This window comes from Cynocephalus volans, chromosome 14, assembly GCF_027409185.1.
Source record: "Cynocephalus volans isolate mCynVol1 chromosome 14, mCynVol1.pri, whole genome shotgun sequence".
NCBI classification, from domain to species: domain Eukaryota; kingdom Metazoa; phylum Chordata; class Mammalia; order Dermoptera; family Cynocephalidae; genus Cynocephalus; species Cynocephalus volans.
In genome coordinates, this window is record NC_084473.1 from 9,200,936 (window position 1) to 9,224,168 (window position 23,233).

The 23,233-nt window shown below is 39.1% G+C and overlaps 1 protein-coding gene across 5 annotated transcripts in view; it reads right to left on the minus strand.

The window, feature by feature from the left end:
- The window catches only part of MBOAT2 (membrane bound O-acyltransferase domain containing 2), a 129,696-nt gene that overhangs the window by 82,493 nt on the left and 23,970 nt on the right, over nt 1-23,233 (minus strand). For 2 of the 5 annotated variants that reach the window (XM_063078232.1, XM_063078231.1), the window contains exons 2-3: nt 4,607-4,752; nt 5-82 (exon numbers count right to left, since the gene is read on the minus strand). The exons of 2 other annotated variants lie outside the window; for them this stretch is intronic. In XM_063078232.1, the coding sequence (XP_062934302.1) occupies nt 5-82; nt 4,607-4,752 (224 nt within the window). The remainder of the gene's footprint in view (nt 1-4; nt 83-4,606; nt 4,753-23,233) is intronic. One more of the 5 variants, XM_063078234.1, reaches the window with a different exon arrangement.

Consider the following 23,233-nt stretch of genomic DNA (forward strand, 5'->3'; position numbering starts at 1 on the left):
TTACGTGTGCATGTTCTCCACCCCTATTATGATCATGATATAGTAGGAAATCCCACTTTGTACAAGAAAATGTAAGGCATACCTATAAAAAGTAAGAGTGTTGTTAGAAGACGGATACCCAGTCACAAACACCAAACTAAAATAATTTAGGCTAAAAGTACTATGTACAACACAGACATTCCTAGATAATAAGGAATAAAACCTCGAAAGCCTAAAATTCTGTGAACACCCTGGAGAGGGAGTCCCATACCACAGGGCCCAGAAGAGTTGGAAAAATAAAACCAACCCCCAAAGCCATGCTCAGCGCCCCAGCACCCACACCACCTCGCTGCATGAAAGCTGCACACAGTTATGTGGCTCCAGGATTACAGCTTTCGTCATCACTCAGGCACAATGATAAAAAAGGAGCAATAAGTATGGATTTCAGAACAGTCCTTACAGGACATCAGTTATTTTCCCAAACAAATTTCTACAATACCAGCTTTATACTCTACCTTTATCTTTTTAACAATACTACTCACAACACAACAAAAAGTAAGAAATATTAGAATTCACTGAAAAACAGGTTCACCCAAATCCATTTACTCTCTAAACATTATGGCTCAAGTCGAATAAACTTCCTTATATAAATCTAATCATTCGTTATATTTGCTGTACTGTATCTACAAAACATTCTGGCTAAGATGACACAGTTATTTCCGAAAATTCTAATAAAGAAATCTACCACTAAATGACAGAACTAATTTATTCATTCATTTCACAATGTTCAGGCAAAACATGTTTAAGATCTCTGCGGTTAACATCAATCCAGTCTACCTATAGACTGTGCATACAGATTCATGCACACACAAACACACACACTCTCTTTCCCTCTCTTTCTCAATTTTCCTTCCCCTTTGGTGGCATGAACAATTAATGATAAAATTTTCAAATCATCATGAACAATTTAAAGTATTAACAAGGATCTTACCCTATGATCTTTATGGAATAACAGGCACATCTAATGTGGAAAAGTTACTTAAAATTTTGAACACATTTTCCATAGAAATATTATAAATAAGGCATAGGCTGTAAGACAGGCCCAAAGAAGAAACTTACCTTACCCACTGTACAGACTAGTCCGTCTCTTCCCCTCACTCACACTCACATGCACACCCCCTGCACTCCTTCAGGAGTATTACAATTTTCAGTCCTCAAAGTAATCATTGGCTCCATTTCACAGATGAGGAAAGTGAAGCTAATAGGGGTTGAATAACACATCAAAAGTCACAGAGCAGGCCGACCGTGTGGCGCACTCGGGAGAGTGCGGCGCTGGGAGCGCAGCGGCGCTCCTGCCGTGCAGGTTCGGATCCTACATAGGGATGAGCCAAGGGTTGCGATCCCCTTACCGGTCACAAAAAGGACAAAAAAAAAAAAAAAAGTCACAGAGCTACCAGACCAAGGCACCCAGCCCGGAATCCAGCTTTGTGTGACTTCAGAGTCTAAGCTCTATTCCATTATGTCATACTGTTATCAAAGATATTTAAATAAATAATTAAAGTGTAAATTAAATCTCAGTTAATTTAATCTCAGTTCAGGTGATAGCTTAATTTTAAAAAAGCTGTGACCAAATATAAGTAGATAAAATAACCGACCATATTTACAGAGTGCTAACACAAGTCTTCTAAAAGGGAAGTTGTAAAAATCAAAAGAATAGCAGATATGATCGCCTTTGAGTCTACAAAACAAAGTGCTACAATGTAAATCAAAGAACGCTCTACTTCCCCATTAGCTAATTCCAACTGGCAAAGAGTTATCTTACGCGTGGTACAGAGGCAGAAACAATCCTTTTTCCGAAGAAAGGAAAACAAAAAGGTTTCTCCTTTAAGAAAAGAACAGAGAATTCCAAAAAAAAAAAAAAGTTCTGGTTATCACATATAATTTGAAATACTTAGGATTACTTTGATATTAAAGTAGGCTACTTGTGAACTGTATTATGAACTACCAAAGACAGCTTCCCAGCAAGAGAACACTTCCTTAGCAAGAGATCACTTAAAGAGAAGCATCTTCATCTTCAGCAGTCCCTCCACGCTACACAAGTCCAGGAGATACTATGAACTTTCCCACAAACTTTCTGAAGTATCCTCCTATTTACATTTTAATCTTTTATTCTGTTTCCATAGACCACAGAGTGAATGGTATCCCCTGGAGCTGGCCAATCCGAACTACGAGCCTTCCCCAACTCCTCATTAAAATATACTACTCAAATAGATACTGAACACTGAAGTACTTATGGGTGAAATATGAGGGTATCGAAAGTTCATGGAAAGATTTGATTATCTTTTAATTTTATTTTTCCGTGAACTTTTGAAGTATCCTCCTATTCAGACTGGGGTATGCTTTAAAATAGTCTAGAAAAGTAAGTTGGAAAAAGGATAAAATAGAAACCGTGGAATCTTAACAATTGTAGAAGCTGAGTAGTGGGCATATGAGTGGTCATTACATTATTCTCTGAACTTTTGTGTTTAAAAAGTTCCATAATATAAAATTTAAATATAAATATACTAGCCCATGGCATGATTTACAAGAAGTTTAAACAGTATCAACTGAGAAACCTAAGAAACTTTGATGATAGAAATTTGATGATGTCAAGGAGGTGAAAAAGACCACACTTAGATTTTATTTAAGATATGTTTAAATCTCTTATTACACACATACCCACTATCAGAGGGCTGGTCACATGATAGAGACTGAATAAATTATCCCTGATTGATTTCCCATGAGTTTCCAGGAAACATTTGCAATTGCCAGAGGCAAAAATTAGATTAATAAATGTTATCATATTCCAATCCTCAGAAGAATCAAAAACAACATCCTAGAACGAACACAGAGACATTATCAAAGTCTCACAGATTCTACATCCCACAACAGAAACTACTAAAACACGGATCAACTGAGTGCATTTTCATCCTCTCAGGGAATTTTTATCTCCAACAACAGTCTGCAGAGAAGCAAACCTGGAAACCCTTATTTGCACGCGGATGAAGCTACAGCAAATGAGTAAGCAGCACAAGCACTCTCTTAAGAAGAAAACAAGCAACCCAATTAAAAAATGGGCAAAAGAGCTAAGTAGGCATTTCTCTAAGGAAGATATCCAAATGGCCAATAGACATATGAAAAAATGCTCAACATCACTCAGCATCCGGGAAATGCAAATCAAAACCACATTGAGATACCATCTAACCCCAGTTAGGATGGCTAAAATCCAAAAGACTATGAACGATAAATGCTGGCGAGGCTGCGGAGAAAAAGGAACTCTCATACATTGTTGGTGGGACTGCAAAATGGTGCAGCCTCTATGGAAAATGGTATGGAGGTTCCTTAAACAATTGCAAATAGATCTACCATACGACCCAGCCATCCCACTGTTGGGAATATACCCAGAGGAATGGAAATCATCAAGTCGAAGGTATACCTGTTCCCCAATGTTCATCGCAGCACTCTTTACAATAGCCAAGAGTTGGAACCAGCCCAAATGCCCATCATCAGATGAGTGGATACGGAAAATGTGGTATATCTACACAATGGAATACTACTCAGCTATAAAAACGAATGAAATACTGCCATTTGCAACAACATGGATGGACCTTGAGAGAATTATATTAAGTGAAACGAGTCAGGCACAGAAAGAGAAATACCACATGTTCTCACTTATTGGAGGGAGCTAAAAATTAATATATAAATTCACACACACACATACACACACACACACACACAAACGGGGGGGGGGGAAGAAGATATATAAAACCACAATTATTTGAAGTTGATACAACAAGCAAACAGAAAGGACACTTTTGGGGGGGGGAGGGAGAAGGGAGGGAGGTTTTGGTGATGGGGAGCAATAATCAGCTACAATGTATATCGACAAAATAAAATTAAAAAAAAAAAAATGCCAAAAAAAAAAAAAAAAAAGAAGGAAAGCTCAAGAAGACATCACAAAGCAGCCCTTCCATTGACAGTCTCTGCTGCTTTGCAAGGATAGTGTTCTCTTCTCCTAAGTCCTTCTGTCACACACAGCCAGTTACCTGAAGGAAATACACACACCCATCCCATCCAAAGGGTCATAAATAAAAGCTCCCTATCATGAATGATTCTTCTCCACCAAGAACAGACAAACAAAAGCCTCTTTTTGCTCATGGTACAATCTAAAAAATGGTAATAGAGTTCTATCAATGGGCTTTACCAGACTCTTAAAAGCCACTTGCACAGGGAAAAAACAAGTAAAAAATTTTTAAAAGTTTAAATGGTTTATCTGTCATGGCATTAAATATCAGCAAAATAGGTGAAAAGAACGACTCACAACAGAATAAAATGAGTTTATATCCTTTTCATCTATCCTTTTTCATAAATTATAAATAATAAACTCCCCTCTAAGACCAAACTAAAGAGAGAACTCATTGCCTAACCTTCATTGTTTGTATTAAAGATAAAAATTTTTTAAGTTGACCTTGAGAGAAAACTTTTTATAAATAAATATAAGAACAAAATCCTACATATCTTTCTAACACTCAATTCTCAAATATATCCAAACAGTCTTCATTTAAATATGATCAAAATAATTACTTACCATCCAAAGCAAAAAAGTGCAAGATAAAGGCCCAAAAGGGTAGCAACTACATGTCTTATAAAAGAGCTAGTTTTGCTTGAACGTAGATAAGTTCGAAACCAAATGGCTGCTAGCAAGGCAAAGAGTTGGCACACTACAAAGTTGACCTGTAAAGAAAAATTAAAATTTCATATTAGCAACACAGACTTGAATCTTTCACTTGATGTTACATCTAAATTCTTAGGACAAAAACACCAAGATTTATATAAAATTAAGATCTTCCAGTTCACAAAAAACAAAAACAAAAATCAGGGGCCTTTCCAGGGATGAGCCTCAAGTGCAAAGCGATGGGCCAATTCACACTGTCTGTGCTACATCTGGCAGGGGACAGGTGGTGCCAGGTGGAGAGAGGCCTGGAGGGGCCCCTGGAAGAACCAGAGGCCACGGGGTTGCAGACAGAGAGTTGGGAGGCACAGGGCACACTAGGGCTTAAGGGAAAGAGAAACCTGCCTCAGTGACTGAGGTGACTCTGTAGCTGGTGGAAAAGAAGAGCTCCAAGTTTCTTCAGGAGTGCCCTAGGACTGCGGGGTGAGCTCCCTGAGACCACCAAAGCCATGCGAGCACCTGGGGCTTTGAGGTCAGAGACAGCAGCCACCAAGGCGGTGCAAGCGAAGGAGTCTGCAGCAGCCTAAACCACCCCTGGGACGGGGGGACCCCACGGCAAGTGCTGAGGGATCTCAGGATTGGTTCCTGAGGGGGACAGGTGAATGATAATAGACGAAGCAGCCTACAGAATGCCACAAAGGGGAACATTTTTCCCAAGTCCACCAGCGTCGATTTTAAACTCCCCCAGCTTGCTAGGCACCGCTCTGCTGTTCACCTGCAGAGGCGGAGCGCGCTGCAAATGCCCCGCTGCTCCTTCCCCCCCAGTAACAGGCTGAGAGTGACACCCCCTTACGGTATGTAAAGACTTGAGAAAATTCTCCATTTCTCTCTTATGAGGCATATTCTCACAAAATGTTAAGGAAAATGCGTCTTAAAATCTACAAATAAAAGGAAAAATCCATTTGACATTACGAACTTGCCAAAAAATACATAACAAAAAAATCACTCTTTTTGGCACCTAAATTATGAACAAATTATACCATCTAAGTGTAGATATTTCCATAGAAATATCTCTGCCTAAAGACTCAAATGTGTTCCTTTTCTTGCACTATATGGAGAAAACGTTAGACATTTTTATACATTGTCTAAGAACCACTGTTCTTTGAAACTGGCTCAAAACAAGTAAAATGTCTTTCCAACAGGTTCTAGCACTTATTCCCTCCTAAAGGGTTCTAATAGTATTTTTTAAATTAAGCAAAAAGTAAATACACAGGAAAAATTAGTATTCTTGATATTAGTAACTACTCCCATCTACACAACTTCTTACAGTTTAAAAACTTACTTTCAAATATCTCTTCTTTCTTTCAACTATCTCTTTATTTAATTAACAAACATTTACAGAGCGTCTACAATGGACAAAGCATAGAAAATCTAAAAATGCATAAGTCCCAGTGCTGGCCCTGGACGACTTTAGAATCTGAAGGAAAAAGCAAACACGTACACAAAGAACTTCAATTCAGTAGTAGAGTGTCTTTTTTAAATTATAAAGAAAGTGCCTTAAGAGCACCACAGAGGAAAGAGCCTGAAGGGGCAAAGTCACAAAGTCGGTGACACGGAGCTGAGTCCAGGGCTGTAGTTCTGAGTCCCAGCTGATCTCCACAACCATCTGAGGAGCTTCTCTCTCTGCCTCCCTTTCTCTTCCTCTCGCTTCCCATATTTGTATATTTATATAATGTAGAACAAAGTATGATTATTACAGAAGCATTCTAGGACCCCTGACATAAAGACTTTTATAGAATCTTTGTAACCATTTATTTTCAACATTGTCATCTTTCAGATAAAGAGAATAAAATGAATTTGATTCAGTGTCTGGCCTCACTCCAGACACTGAATCAAAACTTCGAGGGGTGGGAGGGTGCACACAAAAGTCTATACTAAAAAAAAAAAATACACAGGTTCTTCTAGTCCTTGATGCGTAAGAACCACTGTGCTGGACAACAAGGGAAAACCACTTGGGCATGGAAGTGTGACTGAGCACAGCGGGGCAGGAGTCGTGGAGAGGAGGTCGGCAAGTGGGTGGTTCAGAGCGTGAGGGGCTTCACACATCATACTAAAGCATTCATAGTTGAACCCACAGTGATGAAAAACCATTGAAGATTTTTAAAATAAGAAAGTGAAGCGATCCACCCTCTGCATCTACAAAGAATGGAACAGAACAAGGAGAGTGCAGGAACAGGTCAGGGGCTGCTGTTCCAGTTGCCTCAAGAAAGGAGGGTCTGGAGCTGCTGGGAGGACAGAGAAGAGGGAACCAGCTCAAAGCACTAGAACTGTCAGGACTGGTCACCAGATGGGGGGATTAGCAAATGGCAAAAGGCAACAAGTTCTTGGTGGATGAAGACAACATTAATCAAGACCTGGACATATGAAGAGGAAGAGCAGTTTTAGGGGAGAAATGAATTCTACCTCAGGTATGCCTAGTTTGAGAGTGCCCAGGAGGCAAGTGTGCGTACTCTAAACAGTATGGAAAGACAGGTCCGGAGCCAGCAGAGCAGATGTGAATCTAGGAGTAATGCACACAGCTGGAGGAAAGCTTCAGAAGACAAAACAACCTAAGGCAGAATCCTAAAAACCTGCAATGGTCATGTCCAAGGCCAAGGACCAGGAGCAGCAGAGGAGCAGTCTTCTGAGAAGTCTAAGTATGAGCAGACCTTGGGGTGGGGGGTGGGCCAAATAAACAGTGGTCATTGTCACAGGGCATAAAGTCCAAAACCAGCCAACTAGTTTGGCGATTGCAACTTTACTAGTAATCTTGGTGAGAGTAGTTGAAGAAAACTGCCCAGAGGTGGAAAGCCAAATTTTACACATGAGGAAACTAAGTCTCAGGTTTAGGTGAGCTACCTAAAGTCATAGAGCTTAAGAATAATTCATACATTTATGCACTAGTCGCTAGGATAACTGTGCAGGAGATGTGAAGAGGCACGGAGTGTGGTCCTGCTCTTAAGAACAGAGGGAGGGAGTCACAGGCACAGAGCTGGCGCACAGTCTGCAATGTGCCAAGGCACAGACGTGGGGGACCCAGAGGAAGCAGCAGTCAATTCCCCTACCTGGAGGTATGCCCAGTGCTTGGGCCTTGTAAATGAGCTGTGAAGGACAGTCAGACAATGGCAGGAACTCTAGGGAGAGGGAGCAGCATAACTCACATCAAGAAAAAATTCTGTAAGACATTCAGACGGAGAAGTCCTGACTATCTGTTACTTTACTAGAAAAAAGCGAGATATGTACACACCCAGACATTCAAATTACTGTTTTGAAAGGTATCAAATGTAAAACTTTCCCAAACCCAAACGATATCTTAGTCATTCTTCTGTGGGTGGGGGAGGGTTGGGGAGGCACATGGATACCAGACAAGGGGAGACAGTGAGAGAGAACACGCAAGCGTGTGCCTCCAAGAGTCGAAAAGGAAGTTTGGCCCTGAAGACCAACAGAGCTACAATATGTGGATGTCCACCACGTACTGGGTAGTCCACAATGATTCCCTCATTCAATCGGTAGAACAAGGTGTTATTTCCCCCATTTTACTCACCCGACTATGTACTGAGCTCAAGGTCACCCACAGTAAGAGGTGATGCCCAGACTCAAACCCAAGCCTGACTGGCTCCAGGCTATTCCATGGCGGCCTCTCTGCTGGGCCCGCCTCTACTTCCAGAGAATGTCTGAAGACCAAACACAGTCACTACAGGCAAGACCCTAAAAAAGATGCTGCTGTCCACCAGGTACTGCTGTCCTATTTCACAAAACATCAACTTCTCATACCTAATAAACACCATCCAAAATATCCTATGTGGAGCTAGTGTACATTTGTTTTGGTCTATCACAGGTCAATTTGTTATAAAAGCTTTCTTTTAAACGTGGCAGGGAAACTAAGGCAGGTCAGTTCCTAAGACAGGAGACTCCACTGACGGGTGACTGGCTTTGCCAAAACTTCCTTAGACCTGCTCCACAGCCTGGGCCTTTCCTACCTTGCCTGCCTGCCTTCCCTCTGTCCTCCAGAGGCGTCGGTCCTGCAGCTGGTGGCTCTCCCAACTTCCTCCAGCCTTCTCTCACAAGTATTTTCCCCAGCAAATTTCCTGCTCATCTAATTGCTCCTTGGCAACTGCTACTCACAGGACCCAAACTGATACAACTGTTCTAAGCACTTTACGATTACAACATCTATTTTATCCTCGCAGCAATCCCATAAAGAGAGCTCTCTCATTATCTTCATTTTACAGGTGAAGAAATTAAGACAGAAACAGTTCAACTAGTATAACTCATTACAAATCAGGCAGTCTGGATCCAGAGCCTGAATTCCTAAACACTGTATTATATTGCCTCCTAAAAACAAATTCCACTGGAATAAGGGTCCACACACCACGGTGGTCATTAGTGCTAGTCACCTATATCTTGGTCTCCTCCTTGGTTATGGCTGGTGAACTGTTAGCAGAAGTGATGTGTGTCACCTCCTGGACAGAATTCTTAACTGTCAGAACGAGAATCTTCAGAGTTGTCTTTCTGCCTGCAATGTTCCAGAAATGATGTGGTACGAAGCCCCCTGCCAGCCCATGATCAGACAAATAGCAAGAGAGATCTTTGTTGTTTTAAGCCTGTGAGATTTGAAGACGTTTTGTTACCACAGCATTACCTAGTTTATCCTGACTTGATATGATAACTAAAACTGTATATGTCCTACACAAGAATGTGAGAGATTATATAATCTTATGTAATACAAATAACAATAGTTTAAGAATATTAATTTTACATATTACACAGATTTACTACATAAAAATTTAAAAACTCTGCACACCAAAAAAATACTAAAAAGACTGTAAGTAACAATGTGGAAGAAAAAAAGAACATAAACATACATACGAGATACATAACAAAGGATAAATATTCAAAACGTAGAAAGAACTCCTTGACATCAATAGGAAAAAGATAAACATCAATTCAAAAATGGGAAAAGAAACTAACATACAAGTCATAGAAAGAAACTAAAAATTAGAATAGGTTTTTTTTTTTTAATGTGGGAAAAAGTTACGTAGATCTGCATGTTTTGACATGGAAGGTCACCAAGATACACTATTAAGTAAAAAGTGCAAACTGCAGAACAGAAGAAAAATCCAAACTATGTTTACATATTTATCCATTAAACATGTATTTATTCTGTACTTATTATGAGCCTACCATGCACTTACTATATTGCTAGACATTAATATAGTCTCCATATAGTCTATTAATATATTCCATATTTCACTAATTGTGGGTGCTCAACAAACACCAGACATGCACCAGGCACAGTACGATGCGATATGCTTACAAGGATGGATTCATGTCATCCTCACGGCCACCTTGTGCAACCAGGCACCCTTATTCCGGAGTCTGTACAACTAACCAAATGCTGTTCTGCTTCCAAACTCACAGGCCCAGATAAACAACCCATCAAACAATTAGACGTGGTGACCTCTAGAAAGCAGGTAATGGAGAAAGACATGGGACTTGAAACATTCCAATATTTCCAAAACTACATGTACAGTGAAGCAAACCCTTCCTTTCCGACACTTTTCTCTCCATCTCCCCACCAAGAGTAATCACTAGCCTTAAATTGATTGTAATGTTCTCATGTGTATTTTTATACTTTTATCACCTGTGTATTTTACATATTATATTGCTTTGAATGCTTTAAACTTTACAAAAATGGTGTAAAACTAAATGTAAGCACCTGCCACTTTTTTTCACTTAACATTGCATAACTGACACTTACCTAAGTTGTGACATGTAGCTCCACCTCATTTACTTAACACTCCACTGTGTGGAAGTCTAGCAACCTCCACTTGACTAGATATTGCTACGTTGCTCTCATAAGCAGTTTGTACCTATTTACTCTCCCAATAGCAGTGTGAGTTCCACTGCTTCACATCCTTGACAACTGTAAGACTTTTAATTTTTGCCATTAATGAATGTACAATGTTATCTCGCTATTTTTTTAATTTGCATTTCCCCTGATTACCAGCCAGGTTGAGCATTTTTCATATGTCTACAAAACATTTAGTTTCCTCTTCATATTCTTTGCTCATTATCAGGTTGTCTTTTTCTCACTGATTATTTCTTGGGTTAGTTTTTTAAAAAACAGACAACAGTGCAAAGTGTAATTATATCAATGAATGAGAGAAACCAAGAATACTCCATTTTCCACTTATGGCATTAAAACATTTATGTATATTTCCTACTTAAACTAAATATCTTAGTGCTCCCAGTGCTAACATTTTCTGATTCTGTGTAATAAATTTTATCACAGTTCACACAAAAAAAATTATCCTCAATGCTCACATGAGATCAGCGTTATCTCCACTTTAAAGGAAACAGTAGCCTGGCAGATTTGGGACACTGACCTCTGGGCTCTCCATATCACGCTTTTTCGTTTCTGTTCCACAGTTGAACCTGATTTCATTTTTACTGGGGGTGCCTAGACTTTAATTAGTGTGTGGCTAAGAAAACATAAAATTATTATTCATAATAACAATTCACACATCCTGTCTCTACACAAGACTGTGTATTTTCTCTTTTCATGCTTTAAATTTCCTCCCTCTTACTGGAACATGAGAATGGGGACACTTACCATTGACCAATGTTTTTGAACAGATCTGCACTGTTCAATATAACAGCCACTTGCCACATATGGCTAGGCGCACTTACATGTGGCTACTCCAGATGTGTTTTAAGTGCTAAACATACACCAGATTTCAAAGACACGCTATGAAAAATTAAAAAGATGTAAAATATCTCATTAACAAGTGTTATGTTGATTATATATTGAGATAATATTTTGAATACACTGGTTAAATAAAATATATTGTGAACAATTTCACCTGTTCCTTTTTACCTTTTTAATGTGTCCACTAGACAACTTAAAATTATATGTGTGGTTAGCATTTGCAGCACAAATTATATTTCTATTGGACAGCACTAATCTCCTAGATGTATTGGTACATCTAATCTGCTTTATTTCAAAAGTTTAAAATCTTTTTATCTCTCTTATGAAAAAAAATGTATACTTAAACTTCCACACATGCCCAACGACTGTTCATTACCTCTCCATCAGAATTAGGCATTCTACAATAAGCCGACAACTGAGTAAAAAAAATTTCAAGAAAGCTCAAACTGATTACAATCCTCAACAAGTCAATAAAAGCAGCCCCCAAAATTCAACCACTATATGCATTTCTCTATCAGTGGATATAAAATGTTATTTTTCTAATAATATAAATGGATTTTGGATAACATACTTACATTCTTAGCCAGTCCCTCCCAAGATGAACAGTCTTTGTGAGACCCTGCAGTGATGGGAAGGGGAGCGAGGCAGAGTGAAGCATATAGCCAAAATCAAAGCCAAAGATCAAGGGCCGAGCCCGTGGCGCACTCGGGAGAGTGCAGTGCTGGGAGCGTGGCAACACTCCCGCCACAGGTTTGGATCCTATATAGGAATGGCTTGGTGCACTCACTGGCTGAGTACCGGTCACGAAAAAGACAAAAAAAAAAAAAAAAGCCAAAGATCAAAGGGGCTCTTGGGACCCCACAGACAGAACAACCTTCACTTCCACGGGCACTGTGAGCAAATACATCTGCGTAAGTTTAGCTGCATAATAATCATCTGGACAGCTAGTTAGAAATAGACACATGAAGAATGGATACTAGCCCCAGAAATTTCTATTCTCCAAGTCTGAAATGGGACTTTGAATTCTTTTTTTTTTTTAATTCTCCAGGCAAAACTCATATGCAGCTATATTCAGAAAATAAGTGTCCTCATCAAACAACCTCAAAGTCAAGTAGAGATGATGGGGCCCAAAGGCAAAGGAAAGAACCACTTTTAAAATCTTTATGAGATGATACAAATTAAACCCAAATAAGACACCACTATACAACCACCAGATTGCTAAAATTTTAACGTCTGATGATATCAAGTGTACAGTATAATGTAAAGCAACGGGATTCCTCATACAAGACTGCAAACTACTTTAGAAAACAACTTGACATTTTCTTACAGGATTGAAGATACTCACACCTATGACCAACCACTGCTCACATGTGCAACATCAGGACTAGGAGAGACATGCAGAAGAATGTTCAACACAATGTTGTTCATAACAGCCAAATGCAATGAAAAAACCCATTAACAGCGAAATGGCTAAATATATTGTGCTGTATTCATACAATGGGAAACTATGTAGAACAATAAACATTAAAGAACTATAGTTACTTTCAATAACAAATTGGATTGAACTCAACACATAATGTTGTATAAAAGCAGCCATACATCTCTTGAATCCATTTGGAAGAATACATACAACATACAAACTTATTTCATACACTTACAAAAAGCAATCGATAATTATTCTCTCTGGGAATGCCTACATAAGTGATAAAACAATAAAGAAGATGATGATGATTATCACTGAAGTCACTAAAGTAATTATCTTTGAATGGAGGGTACAGGTTGTAATAGGGAGAGACATACAGTAGGCTTTTGTGAGCTGGTAATATTCTATTTTTGCCCAGGGTAGTTACACAGATGTTAACTTTTCAGTTTTTTGTTAAACTTTATGTATTAGCTATAGTAACATTAGAGTTTGTAATAAACAGACACAAAAAAATATTCAATGGCTCTAACGAAAGGTTCATGTAACGGTCCAGGGCAAATATTCCTGCTCAGTGGGCAGCCCTGCCTTGCTAGCTGGATGATGTAGGGGTCCTGGTGCCCTCGTTTTGTGGTGCTGTCATATGGAACCTCACCACTGCTGCATTCAGCCATCAAAACGGAAAACATGAGAGCATGGAAAAGGCACAATTGTTTCTGAAGAGCCTGAGTCTGTAAATGGGACACAGATCACTGCCACTGGCATTCCATGGGCAGAGCTAATCACACAGCCCCAGCCAACTGCAAAGCAGGCAGAACATGTGGCTGAGCCCTGGCCCACGACAGGGAAGAAACAGACTCTTGGTGAATAGTTAGCAGTCTCTACCACACTTTACTTACATTTTAGATACTTTCCTGTATGGGTATTATATTCACAGTAAAAAAAGTTAAATGAAAAACTGTATCTGCCATACCTGTCTAAGTTGTCGTGAATCTGCCCATGAATTTAGAAATATATTCAAAATGTTGTTGTACATATGCAATTAAGTTGAGAAGGCAAGGAATGAAATCAATAATCAGTTAGTATTAAATTATGTTATGCATATGTTTATACCTTAAATTTATTATGAAAGTTTAAACCCATAAAATCTTAAAATTAGAAGTGCTGTAAAAGATCGTGCAGTCTAGACCCTGGTCCATATAGAATTTCCTGTAGATGGGCACCCTTCCTCCGACTTTGAGACAGGAAGCTCACTACTTCACAAGCCAATCTATTCCACTGTTGGAAACTACTAAATTTTAAAAGTTCTTCCTGACATGGATCTATACTCTGCCTGCTGTAACTTCCATCGGTTGCATCCCACCACCCGGACCCTGAACCCCATCTTCTCCCCACTTCTTAGGGACCACGTTGCTATCAATTACCTCCTTTCTTCTGAATCTTCAACATCTTCCTCCCCACTAGCTCCTTTCCTTCAACATATAAACAGGTTTATGTCTCTTCAATCCTTAAAACAATCTTCAAAAATATTCAGTACAACTCTACTTCTCCCAATATCCCCTTCCCTCTTCCAGACAAACTTCTAGAAAGCAGTACTCTGTGGTTTCCACCCTCACTTTCTCAGTGATCCACAGACATGAACTAAGCAAGGACAGGGCACTTTGTTACCTCCCCCACATGCCCAAACTCTCTGTACACTGGTTTCCACCTGATTACCTCAGACACTCCTCTTGCCAAAGACATTGGCACCATATTCAATGGAGATTTTTAAGTATTCATGTTCCCTGACCTCTAAGTGACCACCAGTGTCAACCACTGGAACGTTCTTGGCCTTTTTTCTGTGACAGAATCTCAGCTTCAGTGTCACTTCCTCTGAGAAGTCCTCCTTGCTATTCATCTGGCCTCTGCCCACCTAGGCCAACTCAAGTACCCCCTCCCTGTGCACCTACACACCTTCCCTCCACAGCATTTAGTCTACCTGTCTGTCACCTGCATCTGACTGTGAGCTGCCTGAGGGCAGTCACTACTCATCTCTGTACTCCCCACGCGGAACACGGGATCTGGTACCTAGAAGTATTCAAACTTTAAGGAACTGGCCCTATTGTGTCTTCTGTGAGGATGTAAAATAAGGCTAATCAGCTTTCCACGAGGATAACTCCTCAAAAGTTTGAAGACTGCACAAACTTCTCTTCTACAGAAGCCACTCCAATGTATCAAATGCTATTTGGAAAACACCATTTCTGGATTCTTCATCAACTCTGTCCAATTCACTTAAACCCTACTCAAGTAAAGAAAAACAGGTATTTCTCCTCTTTTGATACAACAATTTCTGAATCCTAAAATATCACATTTATGTATATGTACTGTAGCATTGCTATAACAGGAAAAATTGGAAAAGATGGGACTAGTGAAAGTATGGTACATTAAGTCAATGAAATGTTCAATAGCATCACAAAGAATGAGGCAGCCCCGTAAGTACTTAGATGAAATGATCTTTTAGATGCCCCACAGCAGCAGACCTTTTTCCTTGCTAAGAAAACCCTGATTTTGTTAAATAACCAGGCAGCCATTTGCTTCAAGAAAAGTGAGACTCTCCCCTAGTCCCATGGAGTGAACAGTGACTGGTCTCTGCCAATCACTGCCAACAACTAATTCAGGAAATGGACCTGTGCTACAATCTGGTCAATGAGAAATGAGGCTGGGGACTATGGGAAAGTCTTCCTAATGCTTAAAAATGGACACAACAAAGATATTTGGGTTTTGGCTATAGAATGAGACACACTGAATAGGAAAGGCACCTGAAAAATCACGTGGGGAGATAATAAATAGGAAAGCAGAACAGAAAGATTAAAGAATCTAGGCCTTGATAATGTTGTTGAGCTACTGAATTAACAAATCCTGGAAGCATACTATCTCTGGATTTCCATGGGGTAATAAACATCCCTTAGGAATATCTCTGGAAGGATACCCATTAATGGGTAACGATGACTGCCCCTCAAGGTCAAGGGTAGAAGTGAAAGGGAGACTTATTTTTCATTGTATACCCCAGTCTCCCTTTTATTTTGTACCATGGGCATTTATCATCATCTTCTAAATAACTAATTTTTTTAAAGCGATATATGCTTGTTTTCAAATTTTCAAACACAAAAATTGAGCACAAAAATACTAATTAAGATAGTAAATCATCTCCCTACACCAAATCTGCAATGCAAGCTTTATCCCATTAAATTTTATGTAGTGGCAACTGCATCTTAAGGGATATAAGCATTTTCAAACATTTCTAGGCCATTGCCATAGAAAAACAACTTTATCAAGCAGAATGTAAATTAAACTCCACCACTGTTAGAGCCAACTTTGGTAAGGTGATAAAAAACATTTAATTCAAGAACTACGACCTCTCCATAAATAGTGAAAATGAATTCAAACCTACAAATTGGGGAAAGTGCCTTTTATAAACCACCATAAAAATCTACAGACTAGCCAGTAAAAATAACACTTTGCACAAAACTCCAACTGAACACATCCAAAACTGAGTTCTTCACTGCACCTGCATCCTTACCTAGCTCACTGTCCTACGAAGTCTGCCTCTTTCCTCCTTGGTCCGCTATCTTAACAGGGTCACTTTCACCCAGCTCTTCAAGCTAGAAACTCTGGTACATTTACCCACACTTTTTGCACTTCCAAAATACTTTAAAAATTATTTCTATACAGAGCTTATATTGAATTGTCACTTATCGGCCTAACCATCCAAAACTTTCTCTTTAGACTGTAAGTTTCTCAAGGCTTGGGAGCAAATTTTATTCATCTATGTATTCCCACCCAGCCCTGAATACAGTGCCTGGCTCCAACTGTGCTTTTAATTCACTGAAAGAAAAGGTGGAGGAAAAATTATGCCTCAAGAGTCTGCTTAAAATCAAGGAGGGTAGACTATTAAGAATAGAACTGTTGATATTTATCTTCCATCTTTCTTAAGGGTGTAAAGCTCTTAATATTAATTGCTACAATTAGAAACTTCATAACTAGAAATTTAAAAATAAATACAAGAAGCATAAAGATACATTCTACTTAACATTTAAGCAAACACTTATTGTATAGGTACAACAGATGAACACAGATTCGGTTGTCCCTGCACTCCCAAAACTTACAGGCCAGCAAGAAGACAGACAATTAAATGAACACTAACAATGAAGACCGCCAAGTCTTATGGCAGAGAGAGAACCAGCACTGTGAGAACACAGAGTAGAGGGATTTATTTCACACGCCTCTCTCATGTTTCCTATCTTCTGAATTAAATGGCAAACTGCTTATCCTAATCCCACATAAACTAAACATAGTGGGTTTAGTCAGCACAAAGAACTCTGCTCTACCAGGACAGGCCTGCATACGCTAGACACGACATCCTCTCCCCTTCCTCCCCAGGCAACAGCACAGAGAACTTCAGGATTAAAGCCCAGACATCCCATCAACTCCTACTCCATGCTAACGCCAATGTTAAAACTGCCAGACCACCAAGGGGTTGATTAACTGACAAATCCCTAAGTATATTCTCAGATCATCCATAAAAACCAAAAAGCAGTAAGTTTTTCCAAATATACAGAAAAACAGAAGCAGAGAGCAAGTGATTTAACCAAGACGCCACAGAGACTAAAAGTAGGTATCTTCTATCTACCAGGTTAATGAAAGCTTATCTCACTTTGATCTCAGTCTTAACCAAAACTGTACAAAACTCCTATGAACTGAGAATCAATTTATTTATACCCCTCTGTGAAATTAAAAGGTCTTAGTTTAATTGCATCCACAAATGCTAAACTATGAAGCTCGAGTAAAGGTGACCTACAGAAATAAATACAATCCAGACCAAAAATAAAGCTCAACATACGCACATCCCAGATAATCACACAGAACACAGACACAGGAAAAGGATGGGTCTGCCTCCTGTCAACACCACCACTGTCAAATTGCTCTGACAAGTGTATCACCAAAAAGCTCATCCTTGAACAGGATAAAGGAGGAAGGATACAAGAACAGGAACCCCTTTTATAAAGAAAGTTAGGAGTGTGTGTGAGTGTGTGTGTATACTTAAATGTTTGTCTCTAAGATGGTTACAAACAATATTAGCAAATGAGAAGACCTCCTGAAGGGAAAAAGTAAGTAGTTTAAGTGCAAAATTACTAGATACATAAATCTCCATATAATAGGATATTACTTAGCAATAAAAAGGAATGAACAACTGAAACACACAACAGAATGAAAATAAAGTGAAAGAAGCCAGGAAAAAGAAGAGTGCCTACTGCATCATTCTATTTATAAATTTCTAGAAAACACAAACTAATCTATAGTGACAAAGGGCGTACCAGTGGTTGCCTGGGGATGGGAGGCAGGAAGAGGCAGAGGGGAGACATTAAAGGACATGAGGAAATTCTGGGGGGTGACAAATATGTTTCTTATCCCTATTGCAGTAATAGTTTTATGGGCGGATACCTGTGTCAAAACATCAAACTTTACACTTTTAATATGAATAGTTTATTGTACCATTTATGCCTCAATAAATATTTAACCTTTTTTAATAAAAATAAATTCACATTGACCATCATCTGGGTTTAACTGAAAACCTTACAATGTGATTGAAATAACTTTTACTTTTGGAAGGATATCTATTTCAGTTACATATCATGCTTTGTGGATAAGCAACTCTGCAGTGAATACGGATGTGGAATACTTAAATGTCTATGATTTCCTCCCCAGTCATCCTTTACATGGTTTTAAAAGCTAGAAGCATTTTAGTGAAAATCCCCATCACTTTAAGTTTCTCACAGAGACTTTATGGAACTCAATGTCTGATTTTCAGAAGAGAAGGGAATTTTAAGACCATCCAGTCCAACTTTCTCAATTTAAGGAAGTAAATTGAAGAGCCTATCCTCTCCCAGGGAGTTCACTCAGTCCCACGGCTTTGAGGTCAGCTCTGTGTTGTTGACACCTAACTCTGTAATTTTAGTCTTGACCTCTTCACTGAACTTCAGATATTTATACAACTGCCCACTAAACTGCCTCACTGAAATGTTTAATTATCATCTAAAACTTATTGCAGCCTAAAGGAAACTCTTGATTCCCCCACCAGCAACTTCTCCCCCAAATTTACCCATCTCAGTAAATGCACCATCATAAACTCAGTTGTTCAGTCAAAAACCTGGCAATCAACCCTTGCTCACTCATCCACTACCTTCCACATGGATCTATTCTTTTTTTTTTTTTTTTTATTTGGCATTTTTTCATGACGGGCACTCAGCCAGTGAGTGCACCGGTCAGTCCTATACAGGATCCGAACCCGCGGCGGGAGCGTCGCCGCGCTCCCAGCGCAGCACTCTACCAAGTGCGCCACGGGCTCGGCCCACATGGATCTATTCTTAAGTCCTTTAGCTCTGTCTTCAAAAGACATCTTGAAGCTGCCATCATTGCCTGGAACACTGCTCCTGCAGGTCTCCCTGTTTCCTTTCTTGCCTCTACAAGTCAGTCACTGCACAGCAGCCACCCTCATGCAACCATCAATCCCCAGCTTTAAAATATTGTAGTAGACTGCCCATCATAATTAAAATAAAATCTTAACTCCTTACTTTGTCCCAAAAGAACCAGGCCCTGCTCCACCTCTCTAGGTTTATCTACCACTATATTTCTCTCACTGACTACATTTCACCATACAGATCTTCTCCAACACACTAAACTCTTTTCCATCTCAAGGCCAACACTACCCCCCACCTCCATACCTGGAATGCACAGAAGACAGATACTTCATCATTCACATCTCAACTCAAATATCACATCTTCAAAAGTTTCCCAGACCTCACAATCTAAAAGCTGCATCCCCAATCACTTTTTATCATAGTCGCCATTTTACTTACTTTACTTTTTAGTACTTCTCACTATCTAAAATTATCTTGTAAACTTTTCTCCTTATGTATCATATTTGCAAATAAAATTCATTAATTCATTCATTCCTGCTATGACTATCAGAAGCATTAGTCCAAATAAGAATTATGATCCTTTCCTAATTTAACTTGAAAGCATTCATCTCCAAGCACCTAGGTGCTACTGGATAAAAAGCACCCACCCTAAAAAAAAAAAAAAGGTCAATTTCTACTGCCCTGTTAATTTTACAAGACTTCAAATTCTGCTTCTAAAGAACTGAAAACCTCACTGTACTCCCAGGCTGCCTCATTATTACCATATTTCAGTTCAACACAATATCAACTGACAGATACGTTGATTTTACTTTGAAATTCTACTGCCTCCCACTAAAATAATATACTTTCAATAAGGATCATGTCAATATAAAAAGTATTAACTTTTAATGATTAGCCTGAGATCTAAGACACCTTGCCTTTGGGATACTTAGCCATTAAGCACTGCTACCCAAAAGTCACAATGGGTTATTTTGCCTCTTGATGTTACATACTGTAATGATCTTATAATAAATCATAAAAATCATCACTGGAATATACATTTCATGAGGACAACAATTTTTACCTATTTTGTTTACTGTATCCCCCAGCACCTATTCTGGGCACATCGTCAGCTTAACAAATATGTCTATTAAATATGTGCAAGCTCACATTTTGTTTTATCCTATGCAGGTCACCATATTATTACAAATTTAGGGGGTACTGCCAGTGATATATGTAATCTCTTCTATTATTTGATGCCATTATAATATTAAACACAAGCTCTAAAATCACAAATATTGGACTTCCAGACTATATAGCAACATATGGCAAACTGATTGCAAGAAATCAGTATAGACTCTCATGCAAGGTGTGAACAACATATACTCTCTCATGTAAGGTGTGCTGAGGAAGCAAGACTCAACAGGGTCCTGATGTGACACACGGCCCCCACTACCCAAACTCCTAACATTACTGTCTCTTCTAGGGTTAGGGAGAAAGACCCAGATGGAAGACCATCTGTATACCCCAGACTACAGACTGCCGAGTTTTCAAATATTTACACCAACCCCAAGGTGAATGTTAAATAGCCCCACGCAGCTTATAAAGAAAGTCACCATAATTAAGTAGTCAAAGGCAGCAATTATGAATAATAGTAAAGTAGCTCAGGTTTGAGGTGTGTTACAGGTAATCTATATTAATGAAAATTAAAATACTCACATTTGTGAACGATTTACTTTAACAAAGATTATCCCCCAAACATTACTCTTGCCCTCACATTTCTAAGAAAAAAGCAGTAGAGATGCAACTAGTTTGGTGGGAACTACACATAACACAGTGTACACAATTGGGAATGTGTCACCACAGCAGGCTGACATAAGCAGCTCACTATCACCTCGTAAACCATAAATATAAATCCTTGCTCCAGCTTTGACCCAGTAAATTCTGCCATTTACAACCTCTTTATGCCATAATTTCTTAATATAAAAATAAGAATAACGCTTATCTACATTTGTAGATTGTGATATTTACAAAGAAAAAGAAAAACAAAGACATACTTCTGATCCTTTGACCAATGCATTCTGCCTATCTACGTGGCCAGCTGGACTGAAGTGGAACAGGTCCAGACCACACAACAGAGCTCCAGTATAGGGCAAGAAGCAAACGGGCAGTTATTTAAAAACAAAACAACATTTTCTCTGCAACACCTCAGAATGTAAGATAATAGTAATAATCATTACTTAATTAAATAAAAACATTTTGTAAAGTATTATGCATTATACCACCTCACAAACCCACTAAGATACCTCTAATCAAAAGATGGATAATGACAAGTGTTGACAAGAATGTGGAGCAACTGGAACCCTCACACACTGCTGATAGAATGTAAAATGGTATAGCTACCTTGGAAAACATTTTCTCAAAATGTTAAACACAGAGTTGTCATATGACCCAGCAATTCCATTCCTGGGTACATACCCAACAGAACTGAATACTTAAATCGACACAAAATCTTCTACGCAAATATCATAGCAACATTATTCATAATAGCCAAAAAGTAGAAACAACCCAAATGTCCATTAACAGATGGATAAATAAATGTGGTATATCCATATGTAATGAATAATAAGGAATGCATACTGATACATGCTAAGACAAGAATAACCCTTGAAAATATTGTGCTAATGAAAGAAGCCAGACACAAAAGACCACATGCTATGAGATTCCACTTATATGAAATGTCCAGAATAGGCAAATCTATAGAGACAGAAAATAGATCAGTGGTTGCTGAGGGAGTTGGGAAGAATGGAGAGTGACTGCTAATGGGTACGAAGTTTTTTTCTGTGATGAAACTGTTCCATGTTAGACAGGGGCAATAGTTTCACAATCTGTGAGTATATTAAAACCATTGAATTGTACACTTAAAATGGGTGAGCTGTATGGCACATAAATTATACCTTGTTAAAGCTTTTAAAAATATACTGTGCATAACCTTTAAATAATAATTACAGCATTCAACATCAAATGATACCTCTTACCAAGATGAAGTATGTACATATTGGTGTCATCTCAACATCCCCTTTCCATGTAGATCACAAAGTGTCAGCCCCCAGGCCCCATGGCCAAGAGTCCTCCCCAGGGTGTTTCTGCCAGAGTTACCAGATACTCTAGGATCACCAGGGGAGCCGGTTTCAACTGGAGCTGCTTGCCGCCATGTTCTACTGCAGCAAAGAGAAACTACTATGACATGAGAGAATGGGCCAACACACTCAAACAAGAACAGACTGAGAGGGCAGTGCAGATGGTGGGATAACGAGTGAGAGGGAAGGAGAAAGAGAGAGAGAGACAAAGAGGACAGTAATGTTGGAGCATCTGCACCCGGCCAGGTTAGCTAGTTTGAGCTGGGTTTCTGTAATTTGCTTTCAGGGGAGTCTTAATATGTCGTTTCATTGCAAACTATCCCCTTATTTAACTAATGGACTTTCTATGGATCCTACAAACAAGAAAAACTAAGTCCTGGGCTTTTTTTGTTTACTAAAAAGACACACAGTATCAAACGATGGAGAAAGCACACACAGTACAATGGCTACTGAGGTCAGATAGACTTAAGTTCAAAATGAGTGCTGGGCTAACCTAAGTGACCCTGGGTATGTTATTTAACTTCTCCAAATCTTAGCTACCTCGTCTCTAAAATGGGAGTCCTGGGTTTGGTTTCTTCATAAGTAGGCCGCTGCAAGGACTAAATGAGATAACCCATGGAAGGCTCTCAATATAGGACTTGGGACATGTAACCACTAACTTGTGACTTATCATTATTAGCAGCAAACACATGTTTTATCACGGATATATTTATAGCATAGGAAAGTTTTGTTTTAGAGTGAAGGTAATTTGAATAATACTAGTAGGTAAGGCTGGGAGAAAGCTGTGCCATGCTT